At 33.9% G+C, this 21,099-nt stretch overlaps 1 protein-coding gene across 4 annotated transcripts in view; it reads right to left on the bottom strand.

The window, feature by feature from the left end:
* Positions 1-21,099, bottom strand: part of LOC141459664 (protein commissureless 2 homolog) — an 87,407-nt gene that overhangs the window by 38,424 nt on the left and 27,884 nt on the right. For 3 of the 4 annotated variants that reach the window (XM_074138970.1, XM_074138972.1, XM_074138969.1), the window contains exon 2: positions 3,411-3,643. In XM_074138970.1, coding sequence (XP_073995071.1) covers positions 3,411-3,643 — 233 coding nt within the window. Of the gene's footprint in view, positions 1-3,410; positions 3,644-4,885; positions 4,991-21,099 lie in introns of those variants that run through there. The other variant, XM_074138968.1, reaches the window with a different exon arrangement.

Raw genomic sequence — 21,099 nt, 5'->3', positions numbered from 1 at the left:
TGAGAAGATATTGAGAGTTGAATTTTTTTTGGGTCATGGTTTAGCTGTGAAATGGGGCCCTTATAACTCCCACAGTAAACAACAGACGATCAGTATGAAATTTAGTGCTCTTACACACTCGGTTTTACTGAGTAGTATGTTATAGTTTTCTTGAGTACAGTTCCATTAGTTGAGAAGATATTGAGAGTTGAATTTTTTTTGGGTCATGGTTTTGCTGTGAAATGGGGCCCTTGTAATTCCCACAGTAAACAACAGACGATGAGTATGAAATTTAGTGCTCTTACACACTCGGTTTTACTGAGTAGAATGCTATAGTTTTCTTGAGTACAGATCCATTAGTTGAGAAGATATTAAGAGTTGAATTTTTTTCGGGTCATGGTTTTGCTGTGAAATGGGGCCCTTATAATTCTTACAGGATACAACAAATTATTCGTATGAAATTTAGTGCTCTTACACACTCGGTTTTACTGAGTAGTATGCTATAGTTTTCTTGAGTACAGATCCATTAGTTGAGAAGATATTGAGAGTTGAATTTTTTTTGGGTCATGGTTTTCCTGTGAAATAGGGCCCTTATAATTCTTACAGTATACAACAGATTATTCGTATGAAATTTAGTGCTCTTACACACTCGGTTTTACTGAGTAGAATGCTATAGTTTTCTTGAGTACAGATCCATTAGTTGAGAAGATATTGAGAGTTGAATTTTTTTTGGGTCATGGTTTAGCTGTGAAATGGGGCCCTTATAACTCCCACAGTAAACAACAGACGATCAGTATGAAATTTAGTGCTCTTACACACTCGGTTTTACTGAGTAGTATGCTATAGTTTTCTTGAGTACAGATCCATTAGTTGAGAAGATATTGAGAGTTGAATTTTTTTTGGGTCATGGTTTTGCTGTGAAATGGGGCCCTTATAATTCTTACAGTATACAACAGATTATTCGTATGAAATTTAGTGCTCTTCCACACTCTGTTTTACTGAGTAGTATGCTGTAGTTTTCTTGAGTACAGATCCATTAGTTGAGAAGATATTGAGAGTTGAATTTTTTTTGGGTCATGGTTTAGCTGTGAAATGGGGCCCTTATAACTCCCACAGTAAACAACAGACGATCAGTATGAAATTTAGTGCTCTTACACACTCGGTTTTACTGAGTAGTATGTTATAGTTTTCTTGAGTACAGTTCCATTATTTGAGAAGATATTGAGAGTTGAATTTTTTTTGGGTCATGGTTTTGCTGTGAAATGGGGCCCTTATAATTCTTACAGTATACAACAGATTATTCGTATGAAATTTAGTGCTCTTACACACTCGGTTTTACTGAGTGGTATGCTATAGTTTTCTTGAGTACAGATCCATTAGTTGAGAAGATATTGAGAGTTGAATTTTTTTAGGGTCATGGTTTTGCTGTGAAATGGGGCCCTTATAATTCTTACAGTATACAACAGATTATTCGTATGAAATTTAGTGCTCTTACACACTCTGTTTTACTGAGTAGTATGTTGTAGTTTTCTTGAGTACAGATCCATTAGTTGAGAAGATATTGAGAGTTGAATTTTTTTTGGGTCATGGTTTTGCTGTGAAATGGGGCCCTTATAATTCTTACAGTATACAACAGATTATTCGTATGAAATTTAGTGCCCTTACACATTCGGTTTTACTGAGTTGTATGCTACAGTTTTCTTGAGTACAGATCCATTAGTTGAGAAGATATTGAGAGTTGAATTTTTTTTGGGTCATGGTTTAGCTGTGAAATGGGGCCCTTATAACTCCCACAGTAAACAACAGACGATCAGTATGAAATTTAGTGCTCTTACACACTCGGTTTTACTGAGTAGTATGCTGTAGTTTTCTTGAGTACAGATCCATTAGTTGAGAAGATATTGAGAGTTGAATTTTTTTTGGGTCATGGTTTAGCTGTGAAATGGGGCCCTTATAACTCCCACAGTAAACAACAGACGATCAGTATGAAATTTAGTGCTCTTACACACTCGGTTTTACTGAGTAGTATGTTATAGTTTTCTTGAGTACAGTTCCATTAGTTGAGAAGATATTGAGAGTTGAATTTTTTTTGGGTCATGGTTTTGCTGTGAAATGGGGCCCTTATAATTCTTACAGTATACAACAGATTATTCGTATGAAATTTAGTGCTCTTACACACTCGGTTTTACTGAGTGGTATGCTATAGTTTTCTTGAGTACAGATCCATTAGTTGAGAAGATATTGAGAGTTGAATTTTTTTTGGGTCATGGTTTTGCTGTGAAATGGGGCCCTTATAATCCTTACAGTATACAACAGATTTTCGTATGAAATTTAGTGCTCTTACACACTCTGTTTTACTGAGTAGTATGCTGTAGTTTTCTTGAGTACAGATCCATTAGTTGAGAAGATATTGAGAGTTGAATTTTTTTTGGGTCATGGTTTTGCTGTGAAATGGGGCCCTTATAACTCCCACAGTAAACAACAGACGATCAGTATGAAATTTTGTGCTTTTACACACTCGGTTTTACTGAGTAGTATGCTATAGTTTTCTTGAGTACAGATCCATTAGTTGAGAAGATATTAAGAGTTGAATTTTTTTTGGGTCATGGTTTTGCTATGAAATGGGGCCCTTATAATTTTTACAGTATACAACAGATTATTCGTATGAAATTTAGTGCTCTTACACACTCTGTTTTACTGAGTAGTATGCTATAGTTTCCTTGAGTACAGATCCATAAGTTGAGAAGATATTTAGAGTCGAATTTTTTTTGGGTCATGGTTTTGCTTTGAAATGGGGCTCTTATAACTCCCACAGCCAAAGGGGTGGTGAAGGTTGAATTCGATGATTGGTCGTTTACGAAGGGGGGTAAAGGTTGTGTCGTCGAATTCGCTGATTAATTGATTAAGAAGGGTGGGGAAAGGGGCGTGGCCTAAAGCCCTCGTTCTAGTTCCCGATTGTTGATTAAGAAGTGTGGGGGCGAGGGTGGTGTAGTCGAGTTTGCTGATTGGTTGATTAAGATGGGGTGGTGGTAAAGGTGATGTCGTCGAATTCGGATTGCTTGGAAGAGCGTCCATCTTGCACAATTTAGGTGTGTCGATGAATGATCAATAAGGAGGGGTAGGGGGCGTGGCCAAATGTTCTCGTCGAATTCGATGATTAGTCAATAAGGAGGGGGGCGTGGCTTAAATCTTCGTCGAATTCGATGGTTATTCAATAAGGATGGGTGGGGTAGGTGTTGGCGGAGTGGGGATGGCGGCCATCTTACACAAAAAAGGTGCACAGTTTAGGTACGCCAGAACCGCCATTTCCCTACTACTTCTTCCTGTACCAAAATTTCCTGTCGCAAGTAGATAAATTGAAACGAACAACTATGCAGTCATACTAAAATCCAATAATAACAATTCTAGTAAAACATTTCTAGGGTACTTACTGTGATGCTTCCATTGTTGAAATTTATGATATAATAGACAGGAACAAACACAACCGATACAGCTAAGTATCATCAAGATGAGCACTATGCCCACCCATACGTCAGAAACTAAACGCTCATAATCATCGTCAGTCTCTGAAACGTGTACCGTATGATTGCGAATCTGTCCCGGGTCCGGGAATACCGTCTCCAATAGGCCTTCCATCACCTTCTCGCCATCTTTCTCTTCCAGACTGTGAACATAGAAATACTTTTTATTTATAAAAAGTTTTGAATTAATTTATTTAATTAATTGCAGTATTAACTAATTAATTAATTGTATTACTATTTAATTAATTACAATACCAATTAATAAATTGCAATATTATTTAATTAATTGCAACAATAATTAATAAATTGCAACACTAATTAATAAATTGCAATATTATTTAATTAATTGTAACACTAATTAATAAATTGCCATATTATTTAATAAATTGCAATACTAATTAATTAATTTAAACAAATAAGCTGTTACAAAAGAAGCTCAATACTTTCTCTGACGTGTGCGTAAATATGTTTTTTTTGTAGAATAGTGTCCATTTTTATTTTATACTCAGTGACGTAGCTTCTCTTAAGACTCTTATCATCAATAAGGATGCTTCACTTAAAAATGATCTATTACAAATAAATGTAAGCCCTAGAAGAAAGCAATCGGCGTACTGTACTCAATTCTAAATAGTGCCAAAAAGAGAATATACGAGTATGTTAGCTTGGGTTACACAGTATACTACTGTACGCCGCTGAAACTTGGACCTTGAATGCTTTAAGGGAAAAAAAAGCTCCTTAAAAATGGATTATTGAAGAAAGGCAGCATTGCCTAGGCTTGAAAGAATAAGAAACGGAGAAATAAGAAAGGTAATGATGGTTTCAAAAAAAAAAAAAAAAAAAAATATGCTGCAAAAGGTGTAGGAAAAGAAACATATATAGTACGACCGTATAAAAAGAATGGATGATGAAAGAATGGCTAAGAATACTGGGAAGAAAGGATAGATCCAAGGAAAAGTGGATATTTAGCGTCCAAGAAAGCCTGCACGGACTGAGAGAAGAGGATATCCGGGACAGATCCAGTTGGAAGCGGATATTAATAGAAATTATTTGGTTTAGGAAAACTACAAAATATTTTCAAACTCTTAACAAAAATATATGTACATTATTATTTTAAATTTAAGACGCTGAAGTTATTAGCACCCGGAGCTTTAATTTTCAATGCACTACCAATCTCTTTATTGTCCCATCACAGTGAGCTGTAAGAAGCTCCTACCTAGGAAGAGGAAAAAATCTAAGAGGTCAGCAAGCAGCTGGATTCGAACCCTACTGCCTGCCTTTCATTATTATCACAGCATATTATTTAAGTTATTGTTGCAAAACTATTTTTTGCCCATTTAATTTAATTAATTACAGACAACTAATAAATAACTTTATTTAATACTTACAATACAATAGTTGGGAACCAATCAACAGCAAGATTATCTCCCATTGCCAGTTAGGGAACAATCGTAAATATAATAAACAAAAATAATTTCTTTAAAAAAATTCAAAATAAATATTATTTTAATAATTTTTATTTAATTTTATTTTTTTTCTCAATTTTTACACTTTTTTAAACTTCTAGCTAATTTAACATTCACTAACCTAACCTCCAGAGAGTAGCCTTTTAATGTTTTAATTATAGGGAATTTATCTTCTAAAATTACGCTAACCAAAAAAAAAATGATACTTTTGACGAAAAGATGACGAAACAGCACCCCCCCCCAACAGGAACTGCACTACAATCAATGTTCCTTCAGGAAAAGTTTCGAAGTGATAGTCCTGAAGTTCAAATGAAAAGCTTTTAGTCTGTCTGTAAGTACGCACTTCCGGTACTGAGATATAACTTCCAAATCGAAACTTTAGTAACAAAATTTCATGCCGAAAAAGTTAGAGCCGTAAGATGGACTTGAACGGTACTTTAAAGTAAAGAGCTGAAACTCTCAGCCCCTTAGCTGAGAACGCTGCTTAAAGAAATTCCGAAGTATGAACTTGAAACTTAGAGAGGAACGAAGTCTAAAGGAAATCTTTGGAATCGTTAGAATTAAAGCAGTTAAGTGGGCCCTTCAAGATTCAGCGAATCGCTTCATGTTTAGACCTTTACTTGCACATTCAATGTGCCATGACACCGTACATTACACTGAGAAAAAAAAAAAAGAAAAAGTTAGACTAAAGCCTCCATGACAACCACCACTGGATTTAACTATAGACACAATTTGCTCCAAGTACAACTAACCGCACTATCATACAACTCAAACTAGTTTCATTTAAAACGATTTTCAAGGGAAATGCCCATTAAGGCCACCAATTTGAAATGGAAGGGATTTTCCTCTAAAGTGCTATTTCAGTACGCGCATGGCTCAAAAATTTATATAATATTAAGTGGTTGGGGGGAGGGGTAGTTATGTTCGAATTCCGGGTTTCCTCAAACCGGAAATCTCAGTTCACTTGAATGGATTTTTCACTTTATTGCTTTTACTTTTATGAATAGGAAAACTAAGAGGTTCCGATATGTTCACGGTGTACCTTTATATTAATGGAAGGAAATTGAAACTCTGGTATTCCATTTGTACTATTCTATTGAAGCAAAAACTAGGCGCCACGGTAGCCGAGCGGTTAAGTGGCTAGGCCCGTAATGCTAAGATGTATTGTGGGTTTAGTGGGTTCGATTCCCCTGGTCTAGCCCTTGTATTTTATTTAATGGTTAATATGAGAAAATAGTAAAGTATGTTTGGCGGTTATAGGCTAGACCCGCAATGCTAAGATGTATTGTTGGTTTAATGGGTTCGATTCCCTGGTCTAGAGGCCTTTGATTTTATTTAATAGTTAATAAAAGAAATTTACAGTAAAGTATATTTGCTAATCGCTACCGTCCACGACACCTAATTTGGTAGTTGGACGTAAAGCTCGCCTGAAAAAATAGGTAATTACTTTACTTACTGATGTTTAGGACAATTCCAAGAGAGGATCAAAGTTTTGGTCTCTGAATCTTTCCCGTATAATCTTGGTGGGCCTTTCAAGAAAATCAAAAGGTGTAAACTGTATCTTCTCCTCGGCAGCCTAGGGCCATGAACTAATTAGCATTTACTTTCCAAGGTCAAAGATCACTTAATGCCGTCATAGGTAGAATCCTCTTTTTGTATAGTGTACGGCTAAAAGTGTGCTGTTTCATCTACTTTGCAGATGAAGATCTTAGTCGCAGAATATTTCTCTTCAAGGGTTTAGGGTAGTCCTACAGGACAAGGAACCAAGAAATGCAACAATCTACTCCCTTAATTCTGGTCCTTGTTATATACGCAGTTGATATAGGATGAAATCCGGGAACACGATCAGCCTACTTTTTATCCAGAAACATACGGTAACAAGGAAAATTCTTTTTTTGGAGGGGGATTTTCAGGAAATAGCCATGTTAAGTTTTCCTGTTGAAGTACCACATCCGGTACAGTTACATCTTCTACAAGTCACATTAAAAGTAAAGCTAGAATTTCCAAAAAAAGTTAACAGCAATTTTTTAAATGTTTAGAATTTTTTTTTTTAGTTATCGATATTTTTTCGAAAATAATTTTATCGATTTTTTTTTATTCTAACTGTAATTCAAAATTTTTTAAACCGGATTAGAAATCCTTGACATCCCATTCGTCTGTCGATTCCATTTTCACCATAATGTGCGCCAAATAACCTTCAAGGCTAAGTACTCCACAAAGTGACGGATATTGATCGATGTCCTTGGCAATACATAAAAGACATTTTTTAAAGGTGGAAATGGAAAAGTCAATGACAGTTTAGCCAACTTTAATGTCTTCCCTAGTTATATTTATTTCCTTTTTCTTTTTCTTTTTTCGTTTCGTTTCCTGAAATTCTCAAATATTATTCACGTTAGTGTTCAGTTGGCATTCCAAAACACTTAATCAAGTGTTCCACAAGTAAGTAAGATATTTTACGTATTTTAATTTAAGACGCGTCGACAAGTGACGTCATTGGCACCCGAAGTTTTTTTTTATTTTCCAGTGCAGTGTCGGTCTCCGGACAGTGAGCTATAAGAAACTCCTAGAAAGAGAAACATCAAAGAGCTGAATTCGAACCCAGAATCTCCGCGTAGTCATCCAGTACGCTAACCACTGAGATAATCATATTTTTATATTCTCTTACTCTAGGCAATGAATTTAATTTGAAAATTTTAAATTTTTTTTATCGTATATGTTTGTATGATGAAAATCCGTTCATGCACGATAATTTTAACGAATTAATTCAAACTTCCGCTAGGGCAGTTACAGCGTCGAGACCCCTCTCATCCCCCCAAAAAAGCCTATTTACATGAAATCCTAAATAAAATGGTACTTCATTCATGAAAATCGGTTCAAGCGTTTTGAGGCTACGTTGTTTAAAAAAAAAAAATGGTAACCACAAGAAGAAGAAGAAGAACAAGAACAAGAAGAGGAAGAAGAACAAGAACAAGAAGAGGAAGAAGAACAAGAACAAGAAGAAGAAGAAGAACAAGAACAAGAAGAGGAAGAAGAACAAGAACAAAAAGAACAAGAAGTGGAAGAAGAACAGGAAGAACAAGAACAGGAAGAAGAACAAGAACAAGAAGAGGAAGAAGAACAAGAATAAAAAGAACAAGAACAAGAACTGGGAGAAAAATGCCTGAAAATGTCCTATTTTCGAGGGTCAACGGTTTTCTCAAAATCTATATGATCTAGGCTGCGGTTAAAAGAAAAACGAGCGTTTAAATAAGGATATACCCTATATTTAAAAGAAAATTTGGGAATTCTGTCTTTTACAGTAAAAGAGATAAAAAATTGTCAAAGTTAGGTGTTTTTCATCAATACGCTTTTTCGTGCAGTTTTTGACGATCAACACCTAGGTATATACAGCTGCCCCTACTTCAATGCAAAAACCGAGACGGGATTATAACGCGCATCAGTTTTGAAGTAGGATAGAGAGACCAAACACTAAATGTTGTTCTACAATAAATGAGCCCCCCCCCCCTTACTTACGAGAAAATTGTGAGTAATGTTTACCCCAATTATTTATTTAGCAATTTTCATAAACAAAAATTCTACAAAAAATAGGGCAACCTTGTTTTTGTAATTGTTTTATTTTATAAAATTTTAAAATTGAAATAATCGAAGGAAATTTTAGCAGTGACCTTTTTTTTTTTTCTAAATTTGATTGGTGCTTAACGAAAGCGTTCGAAGTCAATTGTTATTTTAGACCTTAAAGCTAATAATTTCCCAAACAGGTTGAGACTTGTCAGAGTCTAAATGACTAAATATTATTGACTAAAGAATTCATGAGGTTTTTTTTACTTCTTTAAGATTACGAAAATATACTAATTTTTTTTTTTTTTTTTTGTCATTTCCACTTAAAATAAGAAAATATTACAATAACTAATTAAATTCTTGAAAAAGTATTTTCATTCAGGGATACAGTTTTTTGAGGTGTACATTTTCCTAATGATGTCATAAAAAAAAAGGAAAAGTATTCGAAGTTTAAAGAAAATCTGAGCAGTTTTCAAGAAAAATCCTTGAAGTACTGAAGAAAAATAGCATCAATAAAGTGGCACTATTTCCGGTCGTAGGATTTCGGCAGAAAATTATTTCATTAGAAGCGATAATAATAATAATTGGTATTATAATAATAATACCAATAATAATAGGTAATAATAATACCAATAATAATAATAATACCAATAATAATAATAATAATATAAATAATAATAATAATAGTAAGGGAAGGGATTAGCTATGAGGTTAGTATACTGGACTCCCACGCGGAGGTCCCGGGTTCGAATCCAGCAGCTGACCCTTAGATTTTCTCTTCCTAGGAGCTTCTTACAGTTCACTGTCCGGAGGCCGGCAGTGCACTGGAAAAAGCTCCGGGCGCTAATAACCTCAGCTGTTGATGCGCCAAAAAAAAAATAATAATAATAATAATAGGTAATAATAATAATGTAAAGTGATTCTTCTACTGGGAGTAATTTGCTTTGCTTAGTTACCGTCTAGCCCTAAGTACTCAAATAAAGCATTATTAAGTATGAGTTTTCTTTTTAAAAGTTTTCAATTTTTAGCCTGTGCTCACTCACTCAATTATATACCGTTAAAAACAGTACATTTTTACGATCTCAAAATGAACATTGATATCAAATATTTGACTTCCTCTTACTGGTATAGTAAGTGAAAGAAGTAAATAATGTCGACATCTGGCGACCATTTAGTGCAGTGATGATAATAAATTCAAACGTAATTTTTACCAGATGACTCCCAGGGTCATCTCTGAATATAATATTGTAAAAAACTAATGGTAGTGTTTGTAAGTTCATTTCCATGACTAATTGGTCCGGTTAGTAGTTATGGCTAGACTTTTCAAGTGCATTCACCTATTATTTATTATTTTAGAAAAGAGAGAAAAAAAAAAATGATATCATTTCTTAAACATTGACCTCATACAGGAAGAATGATGTGTATTCCAAAATTAGCTCCAACAATTAATAGTAAAAAGTAGTAAAGTAATGGCTATTTTAACGGGCTTTACTTTCAACAAACTCTAATTAGGTGTCGTGGACGGAGGTGACTAGCAAACAATACTTTACTACAAAGTTCTCATATTAACCATTAAATAAAAAACCAAGGCCTAGATCCCGGGGAATCGAACCCACTAAACCAACAATACATCTTAGCATTGCGGGCTGCGCCTTAAACCGCTCGGCCATCGTGGCGCCTAGCTCCAACAATTAAAATAGTATCGTAAGCAAAAATACTTAATACTGAAGTTGAATGAATTTAAAACATAAATTCTATTGTGCACACTCACACGACTTTCTCTGACTATATATTCTCGAGGTTTAAACTTATAAATTTTTTTCAAATTAAGAAAAGTTATCAAGATTAGAATACGGCATACGTATTACAGCTAAATGATATTTGAAAATGACACCAATCAGAATTCCTTAAATAGAATTTAGCTAGTAAAAGTTACTTATCTATATTTGAGAAATTAAGAACAAAGTTTCGAACCAAACATAGTAGACATTTTCGAAACTTTTCGAACATTTTCGTATTTCCGATAGAGGAATTTTGATCGCTAAGTTACAGTTTCCTGGTTAGACAAAAATTAAATCGTATTTTTCGTCTTTAACTTCAGATCGTAAGACTTTTTCTGCTTAGTAAGATTAAGTACTGGTTCCTACTTCCTTTTCGTAAAACTACACTAGATTTCCGGAAATGATGTGTACGAAGAACAATAGCTACTTCCCATTTATTGGATTCTGACGACAAGAAATAAGGGCGGAAATGATTTACTTTTATTTTTTTTTATTAGGAAAAAAAGACGAAAAATCTTACTAAATAAATAAATAAAATAAATAAATAATAAATAAATAAAGCATTGTCTATAAAAATTGTTAGTAATTGCAAGGAACAGATTACAGAACTTTATGGAAATCATTTAAATCTGATTCATTCTTTTTTAAGATTACGTAATTTTTCGTAATCCCTTAAATCAATGATGCTGCAAAGAAATTTAAAAAAAAAAAGAAGAGATTATTAGATTGAGGTTAAACATGGTTTTAGTCATGAATGAACAAGGACAACCAATGAGTGCTAGTCAAGCGAGCGGGGGTCTAGAGAGAGAACGGACCAAAATCTAGATCAAGTGCATGGCCAAGAAGTATAGGCAGCTCTCTTAATAGATAATGCAGAACACTCCCTAGTCTAGTTTTGGCAATAATTCCAGGACGCAATCTTACGGCATTTAAATTTCCTAGGAATTCAAAATTTGTGCCCAAAAAAATTATGGCTTCAAATTTTAAATCAGTTGTGTTTCAGTTAAAATGAAAGCTTTTTTGGGACAAACTTTCTGAAAACTCCACAAAAAGCTGTTCAGTTAAGTCTGAACTGTTCTTGGTCCTTTTATAAAGTAAAGTAAAGTAATCGCCCATTTTTACAGGCGGGGCTTAACGTCCAACTACCAAATTAGGTGACGTGAACGAAGGCGTCTAGCAAACATACTTTACTGTAAATTACTTTTATTAACCATTAAATAAAATCTAAGAGAATCGAACCCACTAAACCAACAATACATCTTAGCATTGCGGGTCTAGCCTATAACCGCCTAACATACTGTACTGTAAATTCCTTATATTAACCATTAAATAAAATCCAAGAGAATCGAACCCACTAAACCTACAATACATCTTAGCATTGCGGGTCTAGCCTATAACCGCCTCACATACTGTACTGTAAATTCCTTATATTAACCATTAAATAAAATCCAAGGCCTAGACCAGGGGGAATCGAACCCACTAAACCAACAATACATCTTAGCATTGCGGGTCTAGCCTACAACCGCTCGGCTATCGTGGCGCCCTTCTTGGTCCCTTCTTTGTTTCCTGTTCTATTCTCTAGGTTTTCATTCTAGAACCTACGAAGAGAGAGAGAGAGAGAGAGGGAGAGAGAACAGATTTGCTGCTATTTTGGAAGGAAGTTTTTCAGTTTTTTTGCTTCCATCTTAGCGACCAGTTTGTTATGACGTCTACACAGTTGTTTGTAAGTCAGAACTGATAAGGTTTTTTTTTATCCTCTAGAGGAAGCTATCATGATATTGCCTAAGTTCTGGACTGTTCGATTAGTCAGTAGAGATAAAATAGGAGGGACACATGATTGTTCCTAGGGGGAAATCCTGCTACAATCTGTCTTTTTAGTATTGAACATATTGTTCAGTCTTATCTGGAATGTTCAGTCATAAAAAAAAAAAGAGTCAACGACTCCTCTTTACGTCATTATCTTGAGCAATTTTGACGAATAATAATCACTTATGCAATATACTTGTGAATTCAACATTTTGCTAAGAATTTCAAGTTTCAAAAATTGCACAGCCTGAAGTTGGAATTTCTTTAAGGATTTATTTTTTTGAGCATTCTTTACTTCAATCTTAGGCACCACGGTAGCCGAGCGGTTATAGGCTAGACCCGCAATGCTAAGATGTATTGTTGGTTTAGTGGGTTCGATTCCCCCGGTCTAGGCCTTGGATTTTATTTAATGGTTAATAAAAAGAAATTTACAGTAAAGTATGTTTACTAGTCGCCTCCGTCCACGACACTTAATTTGGTAGTTGGACGTTAAGCCCCGCCTGTAAAAATAGGCGATTACTTTACTTACTTCTTACTTCAATCTTACTACATCTAAGTGGAAACATCTGATTTAATTATCTTATTGATTTTTTCAATACAAATCATTTTGATGTAAAAATTAATAGCAACAGATTTTTCTAGCCATTGATCGTAAAATGCTGCTTCACTTATCAATTCATTGAAATTGTTTTTTGTTTTTTTCCAGAGCACTGCCGGCTTCCGCTCAGTGTTCCCTTGTGTTGTGGTCTCCATTACCAGACAGTGAGCTGTAAGAAGCTCCTAGGAAGAAAAAAAACTAAGGAACATCAACTGGATTTGAACCTATGATCTTCACGTTTGAATTCAGTATATACATTATCCATATGTAAAACTAGTTATTGGTTATTCCTTAACTTTTATTTCTTTCAAATACAAAATCCATTGGTTTATGCTAATTTTTTTTTAAATTTTACTTATTTTTACAAATTATAATATTATAAGGTACAATATGAAATTACAAAGTGTCTAAAATTTACTAATTGTAACAATCCAAATCCCTAATTGCACCCATTTAACGCCTTCCCATTATCTTGTAATGTTTGTTTGCATTTCACAATTATTATTATTGTTTGTTTGTCGTTGTGCAATCTACTCGTAAAAATTACACACACATACGAGCACAAAAAACACATACATACACGCCAATCATAACGTTTTATTTCGGCAATTACCTTGCAGCATTCTATTTTTATGTGCACACTAGATAGATAAGGAGAAAATAGGAGATGAAGTGGTGAGGGTGGGGGGGGGCAAATAAGGTGTGAATATTCACCAGACTTGCACTCGCAGCTAATTTTCACGTCATCAAGTTTTCTTGAACTTGATAATTAAGTACTAAAAAGTGGTTGGCTCTTGGGACTTATGCACTTAAAAGATAGCAGCATCACGGATAAATCGCTAAAAATGCTAAAAATCTAATCAGCGAAATAGCACTTCCGGTCTGCCAATTTTTTGTTTTTGTTTAATTTTGAAATGAGTGATAAGTCCGTACATTATACTGAAATAGGGCGTTAAAAGTGGTGCCCTGGCATTTTATTCCCCCTAAATTGAATTTTTCCTCGATAAATTTTTTGTAAATCAAAAAGGGTAAAACAAAATTTAAAGAAAAGCCATTTCCACCAAGAAAAGTTCTCGGGAATTTTCTTCCTGATAAAAACTGCCGGCCTCCGGGTTAGTTTTTCTCTCGTTACAGACAACACTATACTCGTATATCCAACGTACAGCAAGAATATTTTTTTTTTTTTTTTTTTTTTTTTTTACGATACAGATACGATACGTTTATTAGTTACATACATATACAAATATACATACATTAATTCATACGTACATACATACATACATCATTCAAAATTGTCTACGGGGACAATCCCCATACAATTTTTACAATGTGTGTAGTCCTGTTATAATAATTAGAAAAATAAAAATAAATTAAAGATCAACTTAAAATAAAATAACAAATAAAAGGTAAATCTTATTGGTAATGAAAAATAATAATAAAAATAATAGTTTACCCTTTGGTATTGTAAACAATATTAATTTAAATTACATAAATTTGTTGAAATTTTGCCTTTTCCTAGAATAGATTTAGAGCTTAGAAGAGAAAAGATTTAAAGATACATAACTATTTTTGAACTAATTATTTAAGTTAATTACTATTTTCCAAGTTTGATTTTAATTATTTTATACATAAATATTTATTATTATTGTTTTCATTCTCAGTAATTATGTTGATCTATGAATTATGAAGGCTCTTAATTTGAGTACATTACTCGCATAGGTACAAATTAATTTTAGAACAGGTACAGTTTTAGGATTAAGTAATTTGTCCGTCCAGTTCTCCTCGTTGTTGAAGTTATAAAGTTCTCTGATTGGCTGATACGTGGGGCATTTGAGAAAAATATGATACAAGTCTTCACTTTCCTTTAATTTGCAAAGTTTACATTGAAATTGTGGATTAATATTATGTACAGTATCCTTGTCAGTAATTTTAATAAAGTATTTGCTAGAAGTGCGGAGTTGTGCTATTAATCTGGTGTAGGAGATAGGTTGGTTGAGAGCTAGGTAAGGTTGAAATGTCAGGTTGGAGTTAAAAATTGAACGATAATATGGACTAAAAGTGGAATTAAATAAATAATTTTGGTCTACTGCAGTTAAGTAGTTCTGGTATCTGTCTAAAATTTGGGGTATGATAGTTTTTAAATGAACCCAATCCTCAACAAAAATTATCTCGGCAAAATCTATTTTATTTAACAATTCCTTTAATTGAAGAACCCAATTGTATTTTGAGTTTGAACAACTAACTATTGAAGACCTTAATTTTGCAAACAGTGTAGTTCTGTCCTCTGAACAGTGCAGTCATATTTTTAATGCTCTTGATTATTTCAATTTTTTATTTATTTATTTCCAAAAGTAAAGCATAATTTTTAGTTCAAAGTGTTCAGTAGTACTTTTTCTACAATTCTGTGAAGTGGAAAATTTACCAACTTCTGTACATTGATCGTTATTTGTGAAAATTCGCAAAAAAGTTAGTGCAAATTTAACAATTTATTGGTATAAACTTGAAGTTTGGTCTCTTTAAGATGGCAACAAAGTCGGCTAGCAAAACAAACACAGGCGAAAGCGGTAGCAGTGGAGTGCCCAGTAGTGGGGGTACTGATATGTTTAAAGCTCTAATGGATGAATTGAAGGTAATAGGACAAGAAATTACTAATATTAATAATACACTGTCAACAAATGAAACGAAACATACTCAGTTACTAACAGCTGTTAACAGCATTAAAGATGAAGTTAATAAAATGCGTGAATCGTTTGATCAAAAAATACAGATTTGTAATAAACAAATACAGCATCTAAATAACGAAAAGCATAAGTTAAAAAATAATATCGACAATTTGAATACGCTGTTAAATGAAAACATTCAATTCAGCAGATACGGAATTTTAAAAATAGTTAATATTCCATTAAATTTATCAGAAAATGTACATTTTGTAATTGAATCTATATGCAACTGTATTGGCTTTGAATATAATAAGCAAAAAATTGAGTATTGCTATAGATTAAACCCAAAAGAAGGTTTTACAACCTCGCCTATTTTTCTGAAATTTGTTAGTCATCGTGACCGTATTCAATTTATGCAGCTGAAATCCAAAAGTAAACAAAAGCTCGCTACATCATTGTTTTCAGTTACTGATATAAAGCCTATTTATATTAACGAATGTATGTCTCCTTATTATCATTAGCTGTTTAAAAAAGCAAAAATCCTACAAAAAGATGGAATTCTGAAGTACGTTTGGTTCAGAAACAACAAGTTGCTAATACGTCATACTGAAGACGCCAAACCCATAATAATTAGGTCCTGGAAGGATCTTTTAGCTTTTCACCGCAGTGACGAGTCTTCTACTGGTGGTGATCTAGATAGTGATCTCTCAGGCAGTTCAAGTGTGATTTCTAGGAAGTCAAAAAGAGTTACTCGTCAGGGCTCAATGCGTCATTTTTTATCAACGAAAAAACCCCGCCAAGATTCAAACCAAAAGTGAGAAGAACCGACGAGCGAGGAGAGAGGGAGAAAAGAAACGTTGGTGAGTTTGTTCGTGAGTTCAGTGAGGTGAAAATATTGTTTTGGAATGTGAATGGGTATTATAATTTTTTGGAGATGCCAGATTTATATTCCAAAGCGAATATAATATGTATTTCGGAAACCCACTTATTAAACAACCCAACTAAATTGCCCTCTAATTTTTCTGATTTTAATGTCCTATTCAGTCCCGCAATTAGAGAAAAAACTAAAGGTAGAGGTAGTGGGGGCTTGTCTTTGTTTACAGATAAAAAATTGTTTAATGTTATTCTGATTGACTTGGCAAAAGAATGGATCTTTGTACAAATTAAATTTAAAAATTACGTATTTATTTTGGGATCTGTCTATTTCAAACCTTCAGAGGAGTTAACTGCTATTTTGGAAAACTTAGATTCTGTACTTATAAAAATCTTGCATCACTCCAAGGATTGCCCCATTATAATAGGTGGGGATTTTAACTGTAGAGTGGGGCAATTGAATGAAATTCCAGAAGAATTAGTTGAGGGTACTTCTCTTGATTGCTTTCGTAACTCATTAGATTCTGTTATAAATAGTAGAGGTAGAGATCTAGTTGAATTCATGGAACAACACTCTATGGTTTTGTTGAACGGCAGACTGCCTAGTGACATGGAAGGGAGTTTTACTTTTGTTAGCCATTTAGGTAATAGTACCCCTGATTTAATCTGGTGTAATTCGCAATACTTAGATATTGTATTCGATCTAAATATTACTTGCAAAATTAGCATGTCCGACCATTTCCCACTCATTTTGAGCTGCAAGTTACCAGTACAGAATGCAAGGAATTTTAAACAAAGAAATATATTACCTTTAGTTACATTAAATTGGAATCCTAACTTAGAATTTATGTATAAAAATATGATGCAATCGTCATCAACTGTGTCTGCAAATTTCACAAACATGGACATTGACTCTTTATTTAAAAACTTTCAACAAACAGCAAGAATATTCTAGGAAGAGAAAATCAAATGGCCGGTAGTTGGATACGAATCTGGGAACTCCGTAAGGAAATCTAGCACTTCAACCATCTTCATCCTCAGCTTCACGATAGAAAATGAAACTCATTAGATTAGATGAGGTTTTTTTAAAGCTATATTTCCGTTATCGTGCCAACTTACCCGCATCAGTAAATCTACGTCACCAGCAAACCACCTGCGTCAAAAGAAATGCAATAGTAGCTCTACCACAATAATCTCTCATCCCAGAATGGCAATACATAGAGGGCAGATGGACACTTTGATAAATGGTAGAAGAAAAATACTTAAAGAGAATTGCGTGGCAAAAATAAATTAGTGATGAAATTACAAGATAAAGCTTATAAAAGAAAACCAAGAATAAAAAATGGATATTGGCCACAATTAGCGTTCTTGAAGATGCAGGTAAATACTCCATCTCCAGGTGTGCAGACAGATGTTTCCTGTCTAGCTCAGAGCCGACTTCCTTTTCGACATTGCCTTTCCAAACTTTTATTTTTTATTTTCTCTTACAAAGTAGGATTAAGCATTGCGAACTTGTCAAATTAAATTGTATACTATTTAAAATTAACTATTGAATTCTCATATTAAACAATAAATAAAATCTAAGGCCTAGACCAGGGGAATCGAACCCACTAAACCAACAATACATCTTAGCATTGCGGGTCTAGCCTATAACCGCCTAACATATTTTACTACAAAGTTCTCATATTAAACATTAAATAAAATCCAAGGCCAAGACCAGGGGAATCGAACCCACTAAACCAACAATACATCTTAGCATTGCGGGTCTAGTCTATAATCGCCAAACATACTTTACTACAAAGTTCTCATATTAACCATTAAATAAAATCCAAGGCCTAGACCAGGGGAATCGAACCCACTAAACCAACAATACATCTTAGTATTGCGGGTCTAGCCTATAATCGCCAAACATACTTTACTATAAATTTCTCATATTAAACATTAAATAAAATCCAAGGCCAAGACCAGGGGAATCGAACCCACTAAACCAACAATACATCTTAGCATTGCGGGTCTAGCTTCTTCTAACCGCTCGGCCACCTATTTTCGAAAAATAAGTTTTGATTTTCTTTAAACTTTGTATACACACAGACTTACTTGTGGGGTTATTATTATTTTATTTTAAACACTTCTCTGGGAAATTTTACTTAAAGTGGGGTTCTAGGGTGGGGGGTTGAAATCAGGCTTTCCTTTAATGTGCTTTTTCAATATAAATGTTTATGAGTTATGAAAAGACTAATCAAAATTTTCAATTGAAATAATTTTGGTCCACCGGAAGTGGGTATAGTACAGAATTTCTTCTTTTTTTTCCAGTTTTCTGGGCATTTACCTTGACCAAGGGCATAACGTTGGTAGTCCTGTTGCTATGCTGTTTTATGTCAGTTCATTCTCTTTATGACTCTGGAACAGGTAAAAGGGTCTCGCCCAAAACAGAGAGACCTTTCTTTTGTACTTGGCCCACTTTTAGTCCAATGCACTTTGATCTCATGTAGCGCTAGGCTTTTCCAATTGAATAGGGTGACCAAAATCAAGACCTCAGGGATGAAATCTGTTCATTGGAGAACAATCTGGTGCAAACACACTCACACGACTGTCTCTTACTGCTATTCTCAAGGTCACAAATTGTACATGGCTTTCAAATATAACCTTATAAGAAAATTAGAATGATGATTTTGGGTTTTCCGACCGCTGTTATTAGATTGTTCTAGGGAAATTGAGTTGTGGTCAATAAATATTGTAAACGAATTTCTTTTTTCTTACCGACGTTTCGGTAAATATATTTTACTTTCTTTAGGGTATTATAAAATCAACATTTACGATGATGCAGCTCGCTCTGCATCAAACTTCACAAATTTTATTTTATCAGAAATTATAAATAATAAATTAATATCCTTAAAACATGCGCGAAATTTTTTTTTTCATATTGTTTTTTTTAAATAACCTTCCTCAATGGTTACTTTTTTACAAATATTTTTCACAGGTTGGTATCATGTACATCCTTTTCACTAAGTGGTTGATATAAAATTTGTTTTTGTTTTTAATATCTTCATAAAGCTATCGTGAAATAACCATACGCAAAAACGCTAAAAGTAAAACCATGTTGAATATGAATTACTGTATTCCAATATGTCATACATTGTTTTTTTCTGTATTTATAAACAATAACATGTTTGTACATGTTATAAAATTTACATAAGAGCGGTACTTTTAAAATGTATCATAAAAAAAAATAATAATAATTTTGCCTTATTAAAATTTATGAAGTAAAGAAAAACGAGCGGTGATGTCAAGCTCGCTTTAAGTATTATTTAATTTGTAAAGCTAAGCTTGAAGACAATAAATATGTAAACTACAGGGACCTGTTCATAAACTGTCCCTTCATTTCCCTTTTTCATATTTCCACCCACACATTTGAAAATGTGTTCAACCACCAGGTACTTCTAGGTTATCTTCAAATTTGAAGTTTAGATTACCCATTTTTTTCTATATAAATATTCAAAATTAGTGTCCATAAATTATGGTGAAATAGTTCAGTGAAATAGTAGACGCCACGATAGTCGAGCGGTTATAGACTAGACCCGCAATGCTAAGATGTATTGTTGGTTTAGTGGATTTGATTCCCAGTCAAGGCCTTGTATTTTTATTTAATGGTTAATATGAGAAATTTTGTAGTAAAGTATGTTAGGCGGTTATAGGCTAGACCCGCAATGCTAAGATGTATTGTTGGTTTAGTGGGTTCGATTCCCCGGGGTCTAGGCCTTGGATTTTATTTAATGGTTAATATAAGAAATTTACAGTAAAGTATGTTTGCTAGTCGCTTCCGTCCACGACACCTATTTTGGTAGTTGGACGTAAAGCCCGCCTGAAAAAGAAGGCATTACTTTCCTTTTATTTACTTTAAAAGAAAGCCTGTATTCCTAAAGTGCACTTAAACTCATTTTTCTGGGAAAATATTTCCAATAAAAGCAGTAGAATTGCTGAATCGATTTGTCAGTATTTTTAAAAAATATTTTAAAGAAGCTGACAAATCGATTCAGGAAAAAAGTGGTATTCCTAAAGTGGTAAAGTGGCTGGTGACCTAATATACGAGATACAATTCTAATCGAATGCTACCACCTAAACAAGATATCGAATTTATAACTTTCTATAGATTTTTCATTTGCTAGTCATTTGCTGATGACCGTGCACACTCCACAATCAAATATACATGTACACACATACAAACCACTTAGATCTCAGGGGACCCCCCCCCCAAACGGCAATTGCCGGTGAAAAATCGATATTACAAAATTTGACATGAACACAATTCTTTCTCGTACATAGTCTAATCATGAAGAGTACACTTTCTTATGGATTTTAGAGAATATGTTTTTAAAGAACTCAGAAACAAGTTCATTATTCTTTGGTGACTCATTCATTAAAACGGAAGGAAAAAAGAGTAGGTATTTCAGTGATTATTTTATTTTAATTTTGTTAGTTTTGGCAAGCTTTCGATCTAGGGACTAGAACGTCTCAACAGGGCATTTTGGACTGTTGTATAGAATAACACAACAGGACATTTTGGACTGTTGTATAGAATAACGCAACAGGGCATTTTGGACTGTTGTATAGAATAACGCAACAGGGCATTTTGGACTGTTGTATAGAATAACGCAACAGGGCATTTTGGACTGTTGTATAGAATAACGCAACAGAGCATTTTGGACTGTTGTATAGAATAACGCAACAGGGCATTTTGGACTGTTGTATAGAATAACGCAACAGGGCATTTTGGACTGTTGTATAGAATAACGCAACAGGGCATTTTGGACTGTTGTATAGAATAACGCAACAGGGCATTTTGGACTGTTGTGTAGAATA

This window comes from Rhodnius prolixus, unplaced genomic scaffold (assembly GCF_049639745.1).
Source record: "Rhodnius prolixus isolate KJV_2025 unplaced genomic scaffold, Rpr scaffold_17, whole genome shotgun sequence".
Lineage (NCBI taxonomy): Eukaryota > Metazoa > Arthropoda > Insecta > Hemiptera > Reduviidae > Rhodnius > Rhodnius prolixus.
This window is presented reverse-complemented; position numbering and strand designations above follow the sequence as displayed.